Source organism: Vigna umbellata, chromosome 2 (genome assembly GCF_029865625.1).
Source record: "Vigna umbellata cultivar VRB3 chromosome 2, Vumbellata_1.0, whole genome shotgun sequence".
Lineage (NCBI taxonomy): Eukaryota > Viridiplantae > Streptophyta > Magnoliopsida > Fabales > Fabaceae > Vigna > Vigna umbellata.
The window spans coordinates 1,014,831-1,029,513 of record NC_142166.1 but is presented as its reverse complement, the minus strand read 5'-3'; the positions used below and the strand labels follow the sequence as shown (position 1 = coordinate 1,029,513).

Sequence of the window (14,683 nt, the reverse complement as noted above, 5' to 3'; positions counted from 1 at the left end):
CTTTTAAAATTTTATTTTCCCTATTTAATAAAAACACCCATAGTCAGAATACTTTATAAAGATAAATAAAGAAAAAAAATCTAATAGTATACTAAAAATTGTAAAATATCTTATAGAAGATAAATAATTTCTTCCAAACTGTGTGTTATATTAAATACGGGTGAGAATGCTTCAGTAAAATAAAAGGAAAATGAAAAAGGCTTACCCTTAAAAGAATCAATGTTCTATTAATAGAAATGTAATTATGTTTGTTGAATTTGATTAGAAAGCATTCCCAATGTTAAATACTTTTATGGTCTTCTCATAATGTACTCTCTTGTTTCATAATTTGTTTATTCTTATTATTACCCTAAAAGTATATTTAAAGTAGTTGATAGCTTTCCAAATTAACTTTTGAAGTGATGACCATAACTTGCTAATATTAGTTTAAAATATGTTTAGATAATTTTTTCTATTACTGGTTTATATTATATATATGTGTGTATAAACTACAATTATTAATAAAAATGATTATGTTTTAACATTTGTTCCTGCCCACATTATGTTATTGGTTTATTTTCAAAATTATCATTGTCTTTCAAAAAAGTGACTTAAAGATTTGTATTTTGGAAACTTTCTGAAACATTTTCCAAATTTTCAGGAACAATTTTCAGAACCAAAATTTTGAAATTGGATTTTGGGAACGAGTGACCACCAAAACCTACAAGCAGAGTCTAGCACATTTTCCATGGTCATTGATTTCGAATTACGATTGTCCTTTTTCTAACGAAGTAAAGCTTAATTAACTTCATTTCAAAAGGCATAAAATATCTAATGCTTACTTTCTCGGAAAAATGCAGTTTCTTTTGGCTATACTTGATTTGACCAATGCACAAATCCGAATGTTTTTCAGAAAGGTGTTGAGATGTGTTGATCAAATACTCGAAAGGCTTTTAACCAATTCAGGTTAAAAATATATAACCACGAAGACGTTGTGATGTCTAAACTAGCTTGTGGTAAAAGGATTTTGTAACAAAGATCAGTAGTTTAACACATTCCTACGCTAAAAATGCTTTTGGAATAACCAACATTACATTACAGTCCACCCAATTTGCACACATCCCCAGTATGGTATGAAACGTAACAGGATGACCGATAATGTTACAGTAAACGCTACCATAGATCAGTTAATATACTAAATTTAACAAATAATGATACAGCAGAGTAATTGAATACATGTACTAAAAATCCAAATTTGTTAGACTTTTTCTAATTGAAATTGTACTCTGATCTCATCCTATAAATATTTTATGCATTTCAAATGCCCTAATATCCGGAGGGAACAAATAAAACGGCATATGGAGTATCTCCCCCAATACATGGTATAAAGAATCACCGACATTCAGACGAGCATAACACATAAATGGCCAATGAGAACAAGCTCATCTTTTACCTCGAGATGCAGGTCCACTTCTTGGACCAGGATACCGGGAAAACTGAAGCCGCAAGTGACTGGACTCAGGGTTGAGCTCATCAACTTTATAACCTGTACATCAACCACAATGTCAGTAAACACCAAGAAGTTTTTTCTGCACCAAAATATGTGAAGTCGCTGAGTATAAGAAACTGTTAGATTTCCCAACCAAGGGAGCACAGCACATGCCACTGTATTCTAGTTTTATTAATCTAATTTATTTTCGATTCTAGTCATTTATTTAGTATTCTTACAGAACTTAAATTTCCTTTAATCACTACAAGATGAACAAAAGCATTATACACAGTAGTTGACATAGGCTACATTGATCACACAATGCTGCTATACAAGTCTGTCAAAGACCAGACTTTAAAAATATTAATTACCATGAGATCTCTCAAAACAAGTTCATCAAATATACTTGGCTTTCTTCTTACGATTACAAACCATACAACTGCTCTACTCACAGGCTACTTCGTCGGCCTCTTTATGCGTTCGTCCAAACTAACTTCCAATTTTCTGCCCTCTCTATACTAATCAATGCCACACCCCAAACCCAACCTCGTCCCCTTTCCAAGCCAATGGATCTCACATTACACATCTCCTACAAAGACCCCCACAGCCTGCAGATCATACCAGGTTAATCTTACCCCTCACCATGGTAATTAAACTGGCAAATTGACTCATTAACTCACATGAGTTTAAGTATTTACACATGGATTCCGAGTTAATTTGGAAGCAAACTTGGTTTTGAAGTAGAATAGTAGAATCGATAGACTCAGTCGAACTCGTGAGTGTGCTTCTGAGTTGGTGACTTAGTCGAGAAACTTTTTTTATAAAACGAAGTCAATTTTAGGGCTGACTCATCATATTAGGGTTTTTGAATCATCTTCTTTCAAACAAGCCCATCTTCTTCCTTAGTCTCATACGATTGCAGTTCTTGTTCTCATGCTCTCTGTCTCTCATTTTCACGTTGCAAGCGATCGTCAGCCGCCATCACATTCCCGGTTACCATGGGTGGTGTCAGTTCATAGATAGCCCCTCACACCTCACGTCTACAGGTTCGCTATGTTTTATTTTTCATTTTGCATCCCTGCACCTCACGTTTTATGTCCAGTCACTCCTGATTTTACTTTTTATCAGCATTGTGACTAAAATTTTATCCTCTCCCTTGTGACAAATAAGTGACCCTACACTTAGATAATTTTTTATTTCGGAATTTTGTAGTTAGCTGAAACTAAAGCAGGATGTTTGGTAATGGTTCAAATTCAATTGAGAACAATCCAAGTGCATCTTCATCTATTAAAAGTAGAAGTAAAATTATTCTAGGGAACATATCAGATATTGGATAGAAACTTAAGACAGATATTAATGGTAATGGTAGAAAAGTTAAATGTAAAATTATTGCTCAAAGATTGTGAGTGGAGAAATATTTAGATTCAAGCATCATCTTGCTAGAAGTAGGGAGGATTTGAACCTTGTGCTTCTGTTTGTGATGAAATAAAAAGTTCGATGATCAAAGTAGTTCCAGAAGCATATAAATACTTTTTTTCATGTGAAGTTACGAGTCAAGTTTACTAAACTCTTCCGAGTTTACATAAATTCTCAAATTTGACAACCTTGTCCTTACGAGAATTTTGTTCAATGGTTTGATAGCAGCCAACATTTAGGCACTACTGCTTTGATTGCTCATACTGGTAAATCAATTACATTTTTCACTGAACATCCTATGTACACACTCCTCAACAAAATGAGGCGGCTAAGCATAAAAGAATCTTATTAAGATAACTCTTCTCCTTCGTGGCAATCGTCCCTACCGCTTCTTATGAGATACAGCTCTCACAACGTTTTAATCACAAGACATCTTTTGTCATAAATAACCGAGTCCCACATTCTTACATTTTTTCTCATACATATGTTCATGCAATCCCTCCTAATGAAGTTGATTCCAATTGCTTTGATCATAATTTAACTGCATGTACAAACATTTGGCAAGGTACATTAAATGTCTTCTAGGACATTATATCACATAAAGGTTTTTGTTATTTCGCTCCTACCTTCAAAATATTTCATATTTATTTACGTCTCCCTTCTAGTCTTTATTATTTTGATAATTCTCATTCTTCTCACATAATGGTGTCTCCTGTCAACAAAAAGAGCCCTTACTTTTGTTCCACCTCCATCTGTTTCTCAAAGATGACCCAAGTAGCAACCCGTTCAAACTTATCAAGGTCACTCACGATTATTAAAGTTGTCAAACTCAAGAGTTTACACAAAACTCGTGACAACCAAGTAAACTCAACTTATAAACTTAACTTGTAAACTGAGTTTACTTTACATGAAAAAAAAAATTATATGAAAAACATCCTAATAAAAATAAGTTTACAAAATTATATAACTTCAAATATAAGTTCATATAAATATTATAAAAGATAAATTGAAATGTCAAAATGTTCAGGAAAATTACCTAATAATCTAATTTTTCAATACAAATAAAAAATTAAAAAAAAAAGCAGTGCAACAATTAAAAACAATTTGAAATTAAAAACAAAGAGTGCGAAACAGAGGGCCTGAGAAATTAAAAAGCAACAAAAACCCAAAAACTATTTTGACCAGGCGATTGCGAAACAGTGCCAATGTCCACGACAAACACATCAGCGACATACGCAAGAAACAACGACCCACAACGAGCAACGGTGACCCACGGCACCAGTGACAACGACCTTGGACAATAGTGATCACGACTGTGACAATAGCTGACAGAGATTGCGAGCAACAACGTCAAAAACAATGATGGGCTTTGCAACTACGAGTGAGGCAAGAAGGTAATGCGCGATCGAGTTAGAAAGAAGGGGATTAAACACAAAAGCCCTAATCTTGTGAGTTCATATGCCTACGACTTGGTTTAAATAAAACATTCCATCGAACTCACACACACACTTCTAAACACGCAATTTGATACAAGTTTACCAATTTTGCTACCGAGTTTACTGATTCCACACAAAAAACGAGTTTGCTTTCGAGTTGACTCAGAAGCGATAAGTGAGCATGTAAACTAGTCTGAGTTAACAAGTTAACCCGTGAGTTTGATAACCATGCTCACAACCTCATGACAGTAATGTACATGCTCTTGTGACAACTCGCGATGACAAGTTGACCATTCACTAGTGCTTTCTTCATAACAGGATTTGGGTCCGCCTACTGAAAATGATTCACCTATTCTATGAGAAAACATATTTGACTCAACCCACCCCCCACTATATTAACCTTAGTTATCATTGCCCTTCTCCTTCATATTATGTTTGCCTTTATCCTTTGTCTTATGTTTTTATTCTTGATTCCTAACTCTATAAGTGAAGCATCGTCTCACCCAAATGGATTATTGACCGTCATTGGCTTTACCAACACCACTCCACACCCCCCACCTCTCCCTTTGAAGTTGACCCAGAAAAAATGGATAGAAGACTTGTGAGGTGCAAAGCATACCATTAAATTGCAAAATTACTTAGATACTTTCTCGTCGTTGATCCAAATAAATTTTGTCTAACTATTATTCTCTCTGGTTGTTTGTAGGAACTTGAGTATTTTAGGATGCCCAAGTCCCATATCGAGTAGTCCAAGATGCATAATGGACTATTTATGGGTATGGTTCTCCCTTTAGCTTTTGAGGGAGGATTCCCAAAATGCTTGGATTTTTATCAATTGGTATAAGAGTTGGTTGTCAATGTCTCAAAAGGGCCACATACAAAGTGTTATGACTAGTTAAGGATTCTAATTAAGAGGGTATTGAATGAAGTGTCATAGAGTGAAAGACGTCCAAATGTCAACAAAGGGCAGTGCTATAACGGGAACATGGGTATTATAGAGTGGTCAAATCCAAAATTGAGTAGTAAGAGATCCTCATTAGAGTATTTAAGTGTTTGGTTCTATTGAGAGTGGGTTCCCAAATGGTTAGGACTTATCACTTGTCATTTATCATTGGCAGCTATTCTGATTTAATATTAAGAACTCTTTTGGATAGGCCACTTTTGGATTGTGGTACAAAATTCAATTTGATTCATAGTGAACTTGACCACTTTGTCTTCCATCCCCATTCACCTAAAGGAAACTTTATCTCATTGTTTGTGGATGACATTGAAATTACAACAATGACCAGAACGAATCATAAGCATCGAGTAGTACCCTCTCCTACTACTTCCAAAGTAAAACTTGGAACTTTCGATACTTGTTTGTGTATAGAAGTTGCACAATCCAAGAATGTCTCAATAATCTTAAAGAGGAAGCCTGCTCTTGATGTCAAAGAAACTAGCTATCAAGTGTGAAATCACTGGAGATTCTCATGGATTCTAAGTTCAAATTACTAACTATTGGAAGTCTCATATAAACTAGAGATAAGATCAATTTATAATATAAAGTGGATGCAAACCTCACCTTACAAGCCGGTTTTGTAGGGTTGAGTTAGGCTTAAAATCTACTTTTTAACATGGTATCAGAACTATGGTTAAAGCATATCCTAGCGATATTTATTATTTGTTAAGCGTATTGTTCCACCCGCTATCAGGCCACCCATTAATGTCTACTCTCACGTTCGAGATGTATATACCTCGGCGTGAGGGGGTGTGTTGGAAGTCTCACATCGACTAGAGTTAAGACCAATTTATAATATATAAGTGATGCAAATCTCACCTTATGAGCTAGTTTTGTGAGGTTGAGTTAGGCTTAAAGTCCACTTCTTAACATGTTAGAATCTTTTTAGCTGTATTATTTCTATTAAAGTCTTTGCTTTTATTAATTATATTTCTTCCTTATTTAGGAGATTATAATTATCAGGTATGATTAGGATATCCCTGAAATATAAGGATACTTTCTTTAGGAGCTATTATACTTCCCAAAATAGCTCTCTAGCATTGTATATATGGATTTGTAATCTCAGCATAATAATATATACGTTTTACCCTAAATTATGAGATAGCATCAGAGCTCTCAACATTTGGGAGCCGCCTCTAACTGTGCACTAAAACCCTAGCTGGCAGCCTTCATTGCTGCCACTCTCCCTTTCAAAAACAACCTTCATTGTTGTTGCCAACACAACTCTACACCATAGCCTTCATTGCTACAGTTTTCTTTCTTTTGTAGTGCTTTTCCTTTCAAATCTCTTCTCAGTGCATTACCATCGTTCTGTTGCTTGAACATGGCAAACCACACTACTGAAGTGGTGCCTATCGCATCACAAACCAATCAGGAACAACTCCAGAACCTCAACACTGCCTACCACTTAAATGGGACAAATTATCTGAAATGGGCCCAACTTGTTCGCAAAACTTTAAAAGGTAAAGGGAAAGTTTATCTCTTTTGGACTTAATACCTCAGATAAACACCCTAACCCATATTGGATACTAGATTCTGGGGCTATAGACCATATGACACCCTTATCTAACACTTTCTCCTCTTACACCCCTTGCCCCAGCAACAAGAAAATATCCATAGCTAATGGCTCTCTGATGACTGCAGCAGGTCAAGGAGATGTTCAAATAAGCCCATCTATCACCCTTAAAAATGTCCTTCATATTCCTAAATTATTTGTTAGTTTAGTCTCCATTAAAAAACTCATACACGATCTCTCATGCAATGTTATTATTTCTAACAATGATTGCATCATACAAAACCAACAATCGGTGAGGACGATTGAACATGCTAGAAGTAAACTTGATCCTAGAGCCTAAAAATGTGTTTTCATAGGTTACTCATCTACACAAAAGGGATATAAATGCTATCACCCACCATCCAAAAAATTGTCTTGTGATGTCACCTTTTTTGAGCACAAAAGTTACTTCTATAAAGATCATCTTCAGGAGGAGACTACAACAAATGAAGATGATATCCTTATGCTTCCTGACTTAAGCTTAGGACCAGAAATAAGGACTAAAAGTGTAACAGCTGAGAAGGAACTCACTAAATTCACTCAAGATAGGGCTAATGTAAGATTTGGTAAAAATCTGGTTTATACAAGGAAGACAAAGACCATTCCAAAGTCTATCCATGTTCAACCATCCAACCCAACATTACATGAGGTAACTATCCCTAATCCTTTAATCTCCAATGCATCAATTTGACGTTAAAAATTGCTTCCTTCATGGAGAAATTGAGATTTACATGGAATTGCCCCCTGGATATGAGGGAAAAACAGCTGCCAACACTGTTTGCAAGCTAAAAAAGGCATTGTATGGGTTCAAACATTCACCAAGAGCGTGGTTTGGAAGGTTTACTAAAGTTATGATAGGTCTGGGCTTTAAACAAAGTCAAGGAGACCACACTTGGTTCATTAAACACTCTAAATCAGGGAGAGTTACAGTGCTATTGGTTTATGTAGATGATATTATAGTAACAGGTGATGATGAGAAGCAACAACAACTCTTAGGCCAACATCTAGCCAAGGAATTTGAAATCAAGACCTCGGAAAAATTGAAGTATTTCTTAGGGATTGAAGTGGCCCATTCTAAAAAGAGAATATTTATATCTCAGCAAAAATACATCACAAATTTGTTGAAAGAAACAGGGAAGACAGCATGCAAGCCTTCGAGTACACCAATTGATCCAAACATGAAGTTGGGGAATGTAGAAGGTACTGCAGTTGACAAGGAAATGTATCAGAGGTTAGTTGGTAGACTGATTTATTTATCTCACACTAGGCCTAATGTTGCATTTGTTGTAAGCCTTGTTAGCTAGTTCATGCACCAACCTAAGGAGGTTCACTTACAAGCCGCACTAAGAATTGTGCAATATTTGAAGGGAATCCCATGCAGGGGAATTTTGTTTGAACGAAATAGGAATGTAAGTGTGGAAGTATATACTTATGCAGACTATGCAGGGTCAATTGTGAACAGGAGGTCAACTACGGGGTATTGTACTTTCCTTGGCGGAAATCTTGTGACTTGGAAGAGTAAAAAACAAAATGTGATAACCAGATCCTCTGCTGAAGCAGAATTCAAGGCAATGGCACAAGGGATATGTGAACTACTATGGTTAAAGATCATCTTGGAAGACTTAAGAATAAAGTCAGATGAATCAATGAGACTTTATTGTGATAAGAAATCTGATATTAACATAGCTCATAATCTAGTGCAGCATGATAGAACCAAACACACGACATATGTAAGAGAGAACCCAAGACAGGGATTGTTGTATGGGGACAAGGGAAGCACTCAAGTTGAAGGATATTGTGATGCAGACTCGGTTGGTTGTCCAATTGACAAAAGATCTACCATAGGATAGTGTTTTACTTAGAGGAAACCTTATATCTTGGAAATGTAAGAAACAAAGTGTTGTTGCTCAATCTAGTGTTGAAGCTGAGTATCGGTCTATGGCTCTAACTACATGCGAACTTGTGTGGATTAGACAACTCCTTTAAGAGTTGAAATTTTGTGAAAATGAGTAGATGAAGTTGTATTGTAACAATCAAGCCGCCCTTCACATTGCCTCCAATCCATTGTTTCATGAAAGAACAAAACACAGAGATTGACTATCATTTTATTAGAGAGAAGTTGTTGTCAAAGGATCTTATTACTGTGTTTGTCAACTCTAATGAAAAACTCGCAGACATTCTGACCAAATCTCTAAGGGGGCTTACGATTCAATTTATATGTTCCAAGCTTGGTGCATATGATCTATATGCTCCATCTTGATGGGGAGTGTTGAAATGAAATGTCTTTATTATTAATATTTATGTAAGGGGTTTTACTTTTAGGGTTTTGTTAGGGGCTTCCCACCCTTTTACTTTTCAGAACTACTGTCTCCTATAAATACAATAGTAAGTTGTATCATATTTACTAAGTGAAATAAGGCTTTTTAGCTTCTCTCAACTCCCTCTAATCTTGTCTTTCATGAGAGGACCAAACATATTGAGGTGATTGTCATTTCATGTGAGAAAAATTGGAGCTAGAGACATCACTAGATTGTTTTCGACTCTAGTGAATAGTTGGTTAACATATTCACCAAGTCCTTTAACAATCCTTCAAGACCAAGGATTGTTTATATTTACAAGATGTTGGGCACATATGTGACCTAAATGCTTCAGCTTTTAGGGGGTGTTATAATGCAAATCTTGTCACAAAAAGTATCTAGATTATATATTTATTATTAAGAACGTTTTATTTATTCCCATATATATGATAAGAGGATACGAAATCTCTATTTATTGTGTTGATTCCATTTTTTTCAATATAAATTAAGCATCTGTGTTTTCTAAAAAACATGAGGTTTCAGCTCAATGTCTCCCTCCTTCCTATAGCTTAACCAAAAGAAAATAATGAAAGATAGAAACTACTCCCAAGAGGTTAATCAAATAATTATAAAATATTCTAACATGCAATAATGTTGAGATATTTTATAGATTTTCTAACAGCTTTATCATTGGGAACATGGTCCCAACCATAGCCATTAGTTCAAAAGATTTAAACATGCAAAGGCAGTGTTTGACACGTGCGTAGAATAGGATAAAATATGACATATGGATTGTCTTTAGTGCGTTTTGATATAAGCATAACAAGAAATGAGGTCCAAATTCAGTTCCACAAAAGAAGAAGGCATTTTAAATATAAATCAGAACAACATAAGATCCAAGCGTGGATGACATTTTGGTTTCGCTAGGGGCTGGAACAAACAAGAATAGAGCAGAATGTTCACATCTGATTCTATTTGCACAATAAATTCTGCCTGAATGCTCTGTAATTCATAGCAATCATCAACATTTCATCTCATTTTAAAATGATGCAGGCATGTAATTTACAAAACCAAAACATAATTTACTTATATATCAGAAGGTAATTGTAAATGATACCTTGCAAGGCACTCATAGCAGTTGCTGCACAAGCTGGATTTGCAAAGTCCACAAAACAAAGGATTAAAGGGTCTCCACCCCGCTGCATTGAACAGCCATTTCACCACAAAGAGGATGCAAATTTTTACCAATAAACTAAATAACCAAAAGATGACAAGCAAGCATCTGTTGCAAACAGTGCACTTACATGTTTGGATTCTTTGCTCACAAGTCTCACTTCTCTATACCCAACAAAGGGGCGGAAGATATCTAAGGTGATGTCAAGGAATTTGAATAACAGAACTAAAATCAATGTAACTCTGGAAATAAATGAAAAGCAAGAAGATGAAAATCCCAAGCATTGCATTAGAATAAAAGGGATACGAGCCACTTCTCTTCTTGTACTATCAGAGGGGAGACCTTCAACATACAAAGTGCTAGAAGCATCTGGAGGTAGAGGTACCGTCTCAGGTCCAGGCCTGGAAACAGCATCTACAGGTAGCTGACCACCATAATTAACACCCCGTCCATTTGGTGCTAGATCTGGACCACCACCCCCATGACGCCCCAAAACAGCAGGATCAGCTAGTGAATGGCCAGGTAATCCCCCACCACCACCCCTAGCCAACCCAATACCACCAACTGTACTGGCTTCCCCAGAGGCAAATGAAGAAAGCTGCTGTATAAACAAACAGGATGCATGAGTCTCATAAGCAAACAGTGAAACACCCAAAAAAAGCAGTAGTGAAAGTGCCAAAAAACCAACACTGAAATATTTAAGAAAACACAGCAAGATGAAGTGTTACCCCACTCTGAAGGTAGCGGTCATAAGCAGTTCCAATTGTTTTTGTGTCCTTTATCATTCGGTGAACAGTACCAGTACGGTCATCATCACGAGCAATATAATTATGAATCTCATTACCTGAAGACAGACCAGAAGCTGGCATATCTGAAATGAAAAAATAAAATAATAACATTAAAAAAATATAATTGATACAAATCAATTCTATAGCAAAGAGCACTAAAGCTGTAAACACCATATTGAAAAATCCCCATCATATATGACTCCTATTCATACACTGGCACTGCAATAGACTGAATAGAATAGAAGAATGTCCATTTTTTGGTGCAGCTTTATGAAACCCAAATCATGGTTTGCTGACACAGCAGAAAGATATCATTACTTGCCAACTCATGCACCATCAGAATATCAAGATCCAACATATTAAAAGGAACTAATAAAGCAAAAATGGCATAGACAGAAAATGTTTTAAAAAGAACTAGACAAAAAGACGGAAAATGTACCCACAACACAAGCTTTCATGAACTAAACTTTCTGGACCTAATAAGCCTAACTGTGTACATAATAAAATAAAATTAACTAATCCACTAATCAGCATATCTAAACCAACGGAAAGAAAAAATAGTACAGCAATAAATTTAATTAAAAGGACATTAGAAGAAAACAATTTGAAAAAAGATCAACAATGTAACCAGGATAATAGGAACCACATTCATTCAAATATCTCTTATCAGAAGATGGAAATAGACAAATACACTTCTTCCCCTTCCAATGAAAGAGAACGTGTTCTTTCTAGGTATACTACATGAGGCTCCCCTGTCAACTTACCACAATGGTGATCAAGATAAAACTCACAAAGCCAGGGTGCCAAAAGTAGGAAAAGTGGAAAAACCAAGAAAAACTGCAATGACAAATTCAAGAGAGAGAGGACAGGAATTTGTGGTTTCAAAGTTGAATTCACAAGAGGCTGGACCATAAAAAAAACCAGTAGCAAATGGAAATGCAATCGTTGCTCTATAAGGTTGGATTTTCTATTTTTTTAAATGAACTGAAATATGTGGATTGACAAAATTTTGATCAGAAAATAATGTAAAAATGGAAAATTGAAGACAAAATTAGCGAGTTTACAATTATAAATATGTAGGGAAATGAGAGAAAAGGTGAATGTGTATGAGTGGGTGTGTGATACAGCTCTCTCAAAGATCAATGCGGCAATGCAAAGGGAAACTTCTTCACGGTGGATACAATGAGAACTGACAGCGTGGAGAAAAACTGAATGGGAGAACAATTAAAATGAAATCCAGGTGGCTTATATTATATCTACAATACGTAAAGTAACTCACTTGCAACTAAATTTGTAATTACTAACTATTTATTTAATATATAACTTTCCTTTTATTCGACAATTGAGATTTTGTCAAATGAGAGTATCATGCAACCTTACAATCACTCCTGATTAAGGTCAACAAACATAAATTTTATTGTGCAATTTATTAATGAACAAAAGTATTATCCACCCCTCCCCCCAAAACCAATCCAAAACTTTGTAGCAAAGGAAACAGACACAAAAATAAAAAGAGAGGCGTCAACTTATTTGGGCTCTCCGATATCTTAAACAAAAAGGAAATCCAAATAAACAGTATCCCAGACCTAAATTGAATTCTCACCCCAAGTATAAACCCTATGCAATGCCTAAAGTCCAAAAGGCGTTTGTTTTTCTACATTAACAAAACCTTAACAAATTCTACACTAGAAGAATAGATCGATTGTCTTCCAACAAAAACACCAGGATCCGAACACAAGTTAACAAACAGAACCATTTCAAACGCAACAGACCCAAGAAAGACAGGCACCATTAAACCTCAACAGAACCATTTCAAACGCAGCCCTAATAAGCGAGAAAATTAGCACCGTTTAACGCGTAAGAAGATTGGCACTTAGCGCCCAAATAAATTGTGACAACCAACAACAAATAATTTACAAACGAAACAGAAAATTGCAAACTTTCACAACAATTCAAGAGAAAGTGGGCAAATTGCACAAAAGAGAACCAAAAGACGAAGAAAATCGAGAAAAAAGAAAAAACCATATTCCGAACGCGGTCGCTTGAGCATGCCGGAGTGGGGGAGAAGCGCCTGTTGCCGATTCCAATAGCCGTCCGTCATGGCCGAAGAATCCCTAATTTTTGAAAGATGGATATTTGGGGAATGGCGGAAACCCTAATCGTAGGTGTAGTTTGCGTGTTGCTGCTGTTGTTGTAGAAAACTGAGTCAGTTTGATCTGTGTGATGATGGGACTAACTAAAGACTGAGGAACTTCACTGCACTAAGTTGGGCAAATGGAAAATAAGTGTTTTTCTAATTATATCCGTGCGTTTTGTTTTAATTGGAAATGACGCAAGGTTTAATCGTCTTAATTTAATAAAAAAAAATTATAAATATTTTATTGCGAACCAGTATTAAAAATAATTTAAATTTATATAAAAATAATTAAAATTCATTATAAGTATTTTATAGCGTAAAATTGAATAGTAAATTGTTGTTAATTTTTATATTTAACTTATTTACATATTTTGAAAAATAAAATTTGTGTAATATATTTAAATTATTTATATATATTTTTAGTAAAATATTTACTATATAATTGTTTCAGAAACTGTGAGGGCCTGTAAATTTAACAAAGGGTCTTTGGGCCTTATGTGGGGTAGCCAGGTCCATCTGAGTAAGGCCAACTTGACCTTAGGAGGGGCTTTTCAGAACTCATTCTCTTCCCTGAACTTCAATTCTTTTCTCTCTCTAAACTCTTGTGCCCTAAAGCTCTCTCTCTACCTTCTCTCTAAATTTCCAGCTCTTTGAACCTTTCAATCTTGAGTTGGAGGGTGCTCAGACGTTCATCTCACCGAAGGCTTCCTTTTGAACCGATCGCATTTTCGATTGGACCGGTGAGTTAACTTTTCCCTTCTCTGTCTTCATTCTCAAACCTAGAACATGCAATGCTACTGGTTGTATGTTACTAGGGGGTTTTGTTTATAATTTTTGGTTTTTTAAATCAAGCTCTAAGAGCTGTTACTGTCACCACCTTGGTGGTTTGTAGGGTTTGGTTGAGTTCTCATTTGGTGAAACTCCGTAAAGGAGCGTTCCTGTGAGCTTGGTAGTTCGACTCTGAGGTAAGGGGAGCTAGCTATTTATTCTTCTTTGTGTTGTTGAAACGTATGATGTATATGTTTGATAAATTAGTTTTCTTGTTGTCTTACTGTTAATTGTATTTTTATGGTGAACATGTTGATTGGAACCTGTTGAAGATGTGAAAGTGTGTATACATGATGTACTGAACCTTGTTTGACTTGGATGAACATGTGTTGGTTGTACTGGTTTCTGGATTGGAGTAAGAACTCTGGGAAATAGTTAGAATGGATAGTGAGTGGATACACGAACTGTTTCAGGTTACTGTGAGGGAAGGGGAGTACCAAAATTGGGCAATTGGAGTCTAGAGTACCATAGGGTGGTTTGGATGACTTAGATAAGTAACTTGGGACTTGTTGAGAGCACTTTGTTGGTAGGATAGAAGAATCTTAAAAACCTGAGTTGGCACATCCCTGATCATAGAGCAGCCC

The 14,683-nt window shown here is 35.7% G+C and overlaps 1 protein-coding gene across 2 annotated transcripts; it reads right to left on the bottom strand.

Moving 5' to 3' along the window:
- Positions 1-1,146: 1,146 nt before the first annotated feature.
- Positions 1,147-13,409, bottom strand: LOC124835227 (RNA-binding protein 1-like). Of its 2 annotated transcripts, none has more exons than XM_088105670.1 (6): positions 13,157-13,409; positions 11,075-11,217; positions 10,653-10,944; positions 10,477-10,538; positions 10,290-10,371; positions 1,147-1,525 (listed from the first exon to the last, which is right to left on the bottom strand). In XM_088105670.1, exons 1-6 carry the CDS (start codon positions 13,233-13,235, stop codon positions 1,422-1,424), a joined length of 762 nt encoding a protein of 253 aa, XP_087961796.1. In that variant the 5' UTR covers positions 13,236-13,409; the 3' UTR covers positions 1,147-1,421. The 2 variants fall into 2 exon arrangements, with proteins under 2 accessions (XP_087961796.1, XP_087961795.1); XM_088105669.1 differs by having other exon boundaries at positions 10,653-10,947; positions 13,157-13,408.
- Positions 13,410-14,683: the final 1,274 nt, after the last annotated feature.

Bases quoted from the DNA above. Each gene is read 5' to 3' on its own strand.
- LOC124835227 (XM_088105669.1), bottom strand. From the start codon at position 13,235: ATGACGGACGGCTATTGGAATCGGCAACAGGCGCTTCTCCCCCACTCC. The intron at 10,948-11,074 runs GTAACACTTCAT...TTGTTTATACAG, and splicing joins ACCGCTACCTTCAGAGTGGG to CAGCTTTCTTCATTTGCCTC. The intron at 1,526-10,289 runs GTATCATTTACA...GTTGATGTACAG, and splicing joins TGCTATGAGTGCCTTGCAAG to GTTATAAAGTTGATGAGCTC.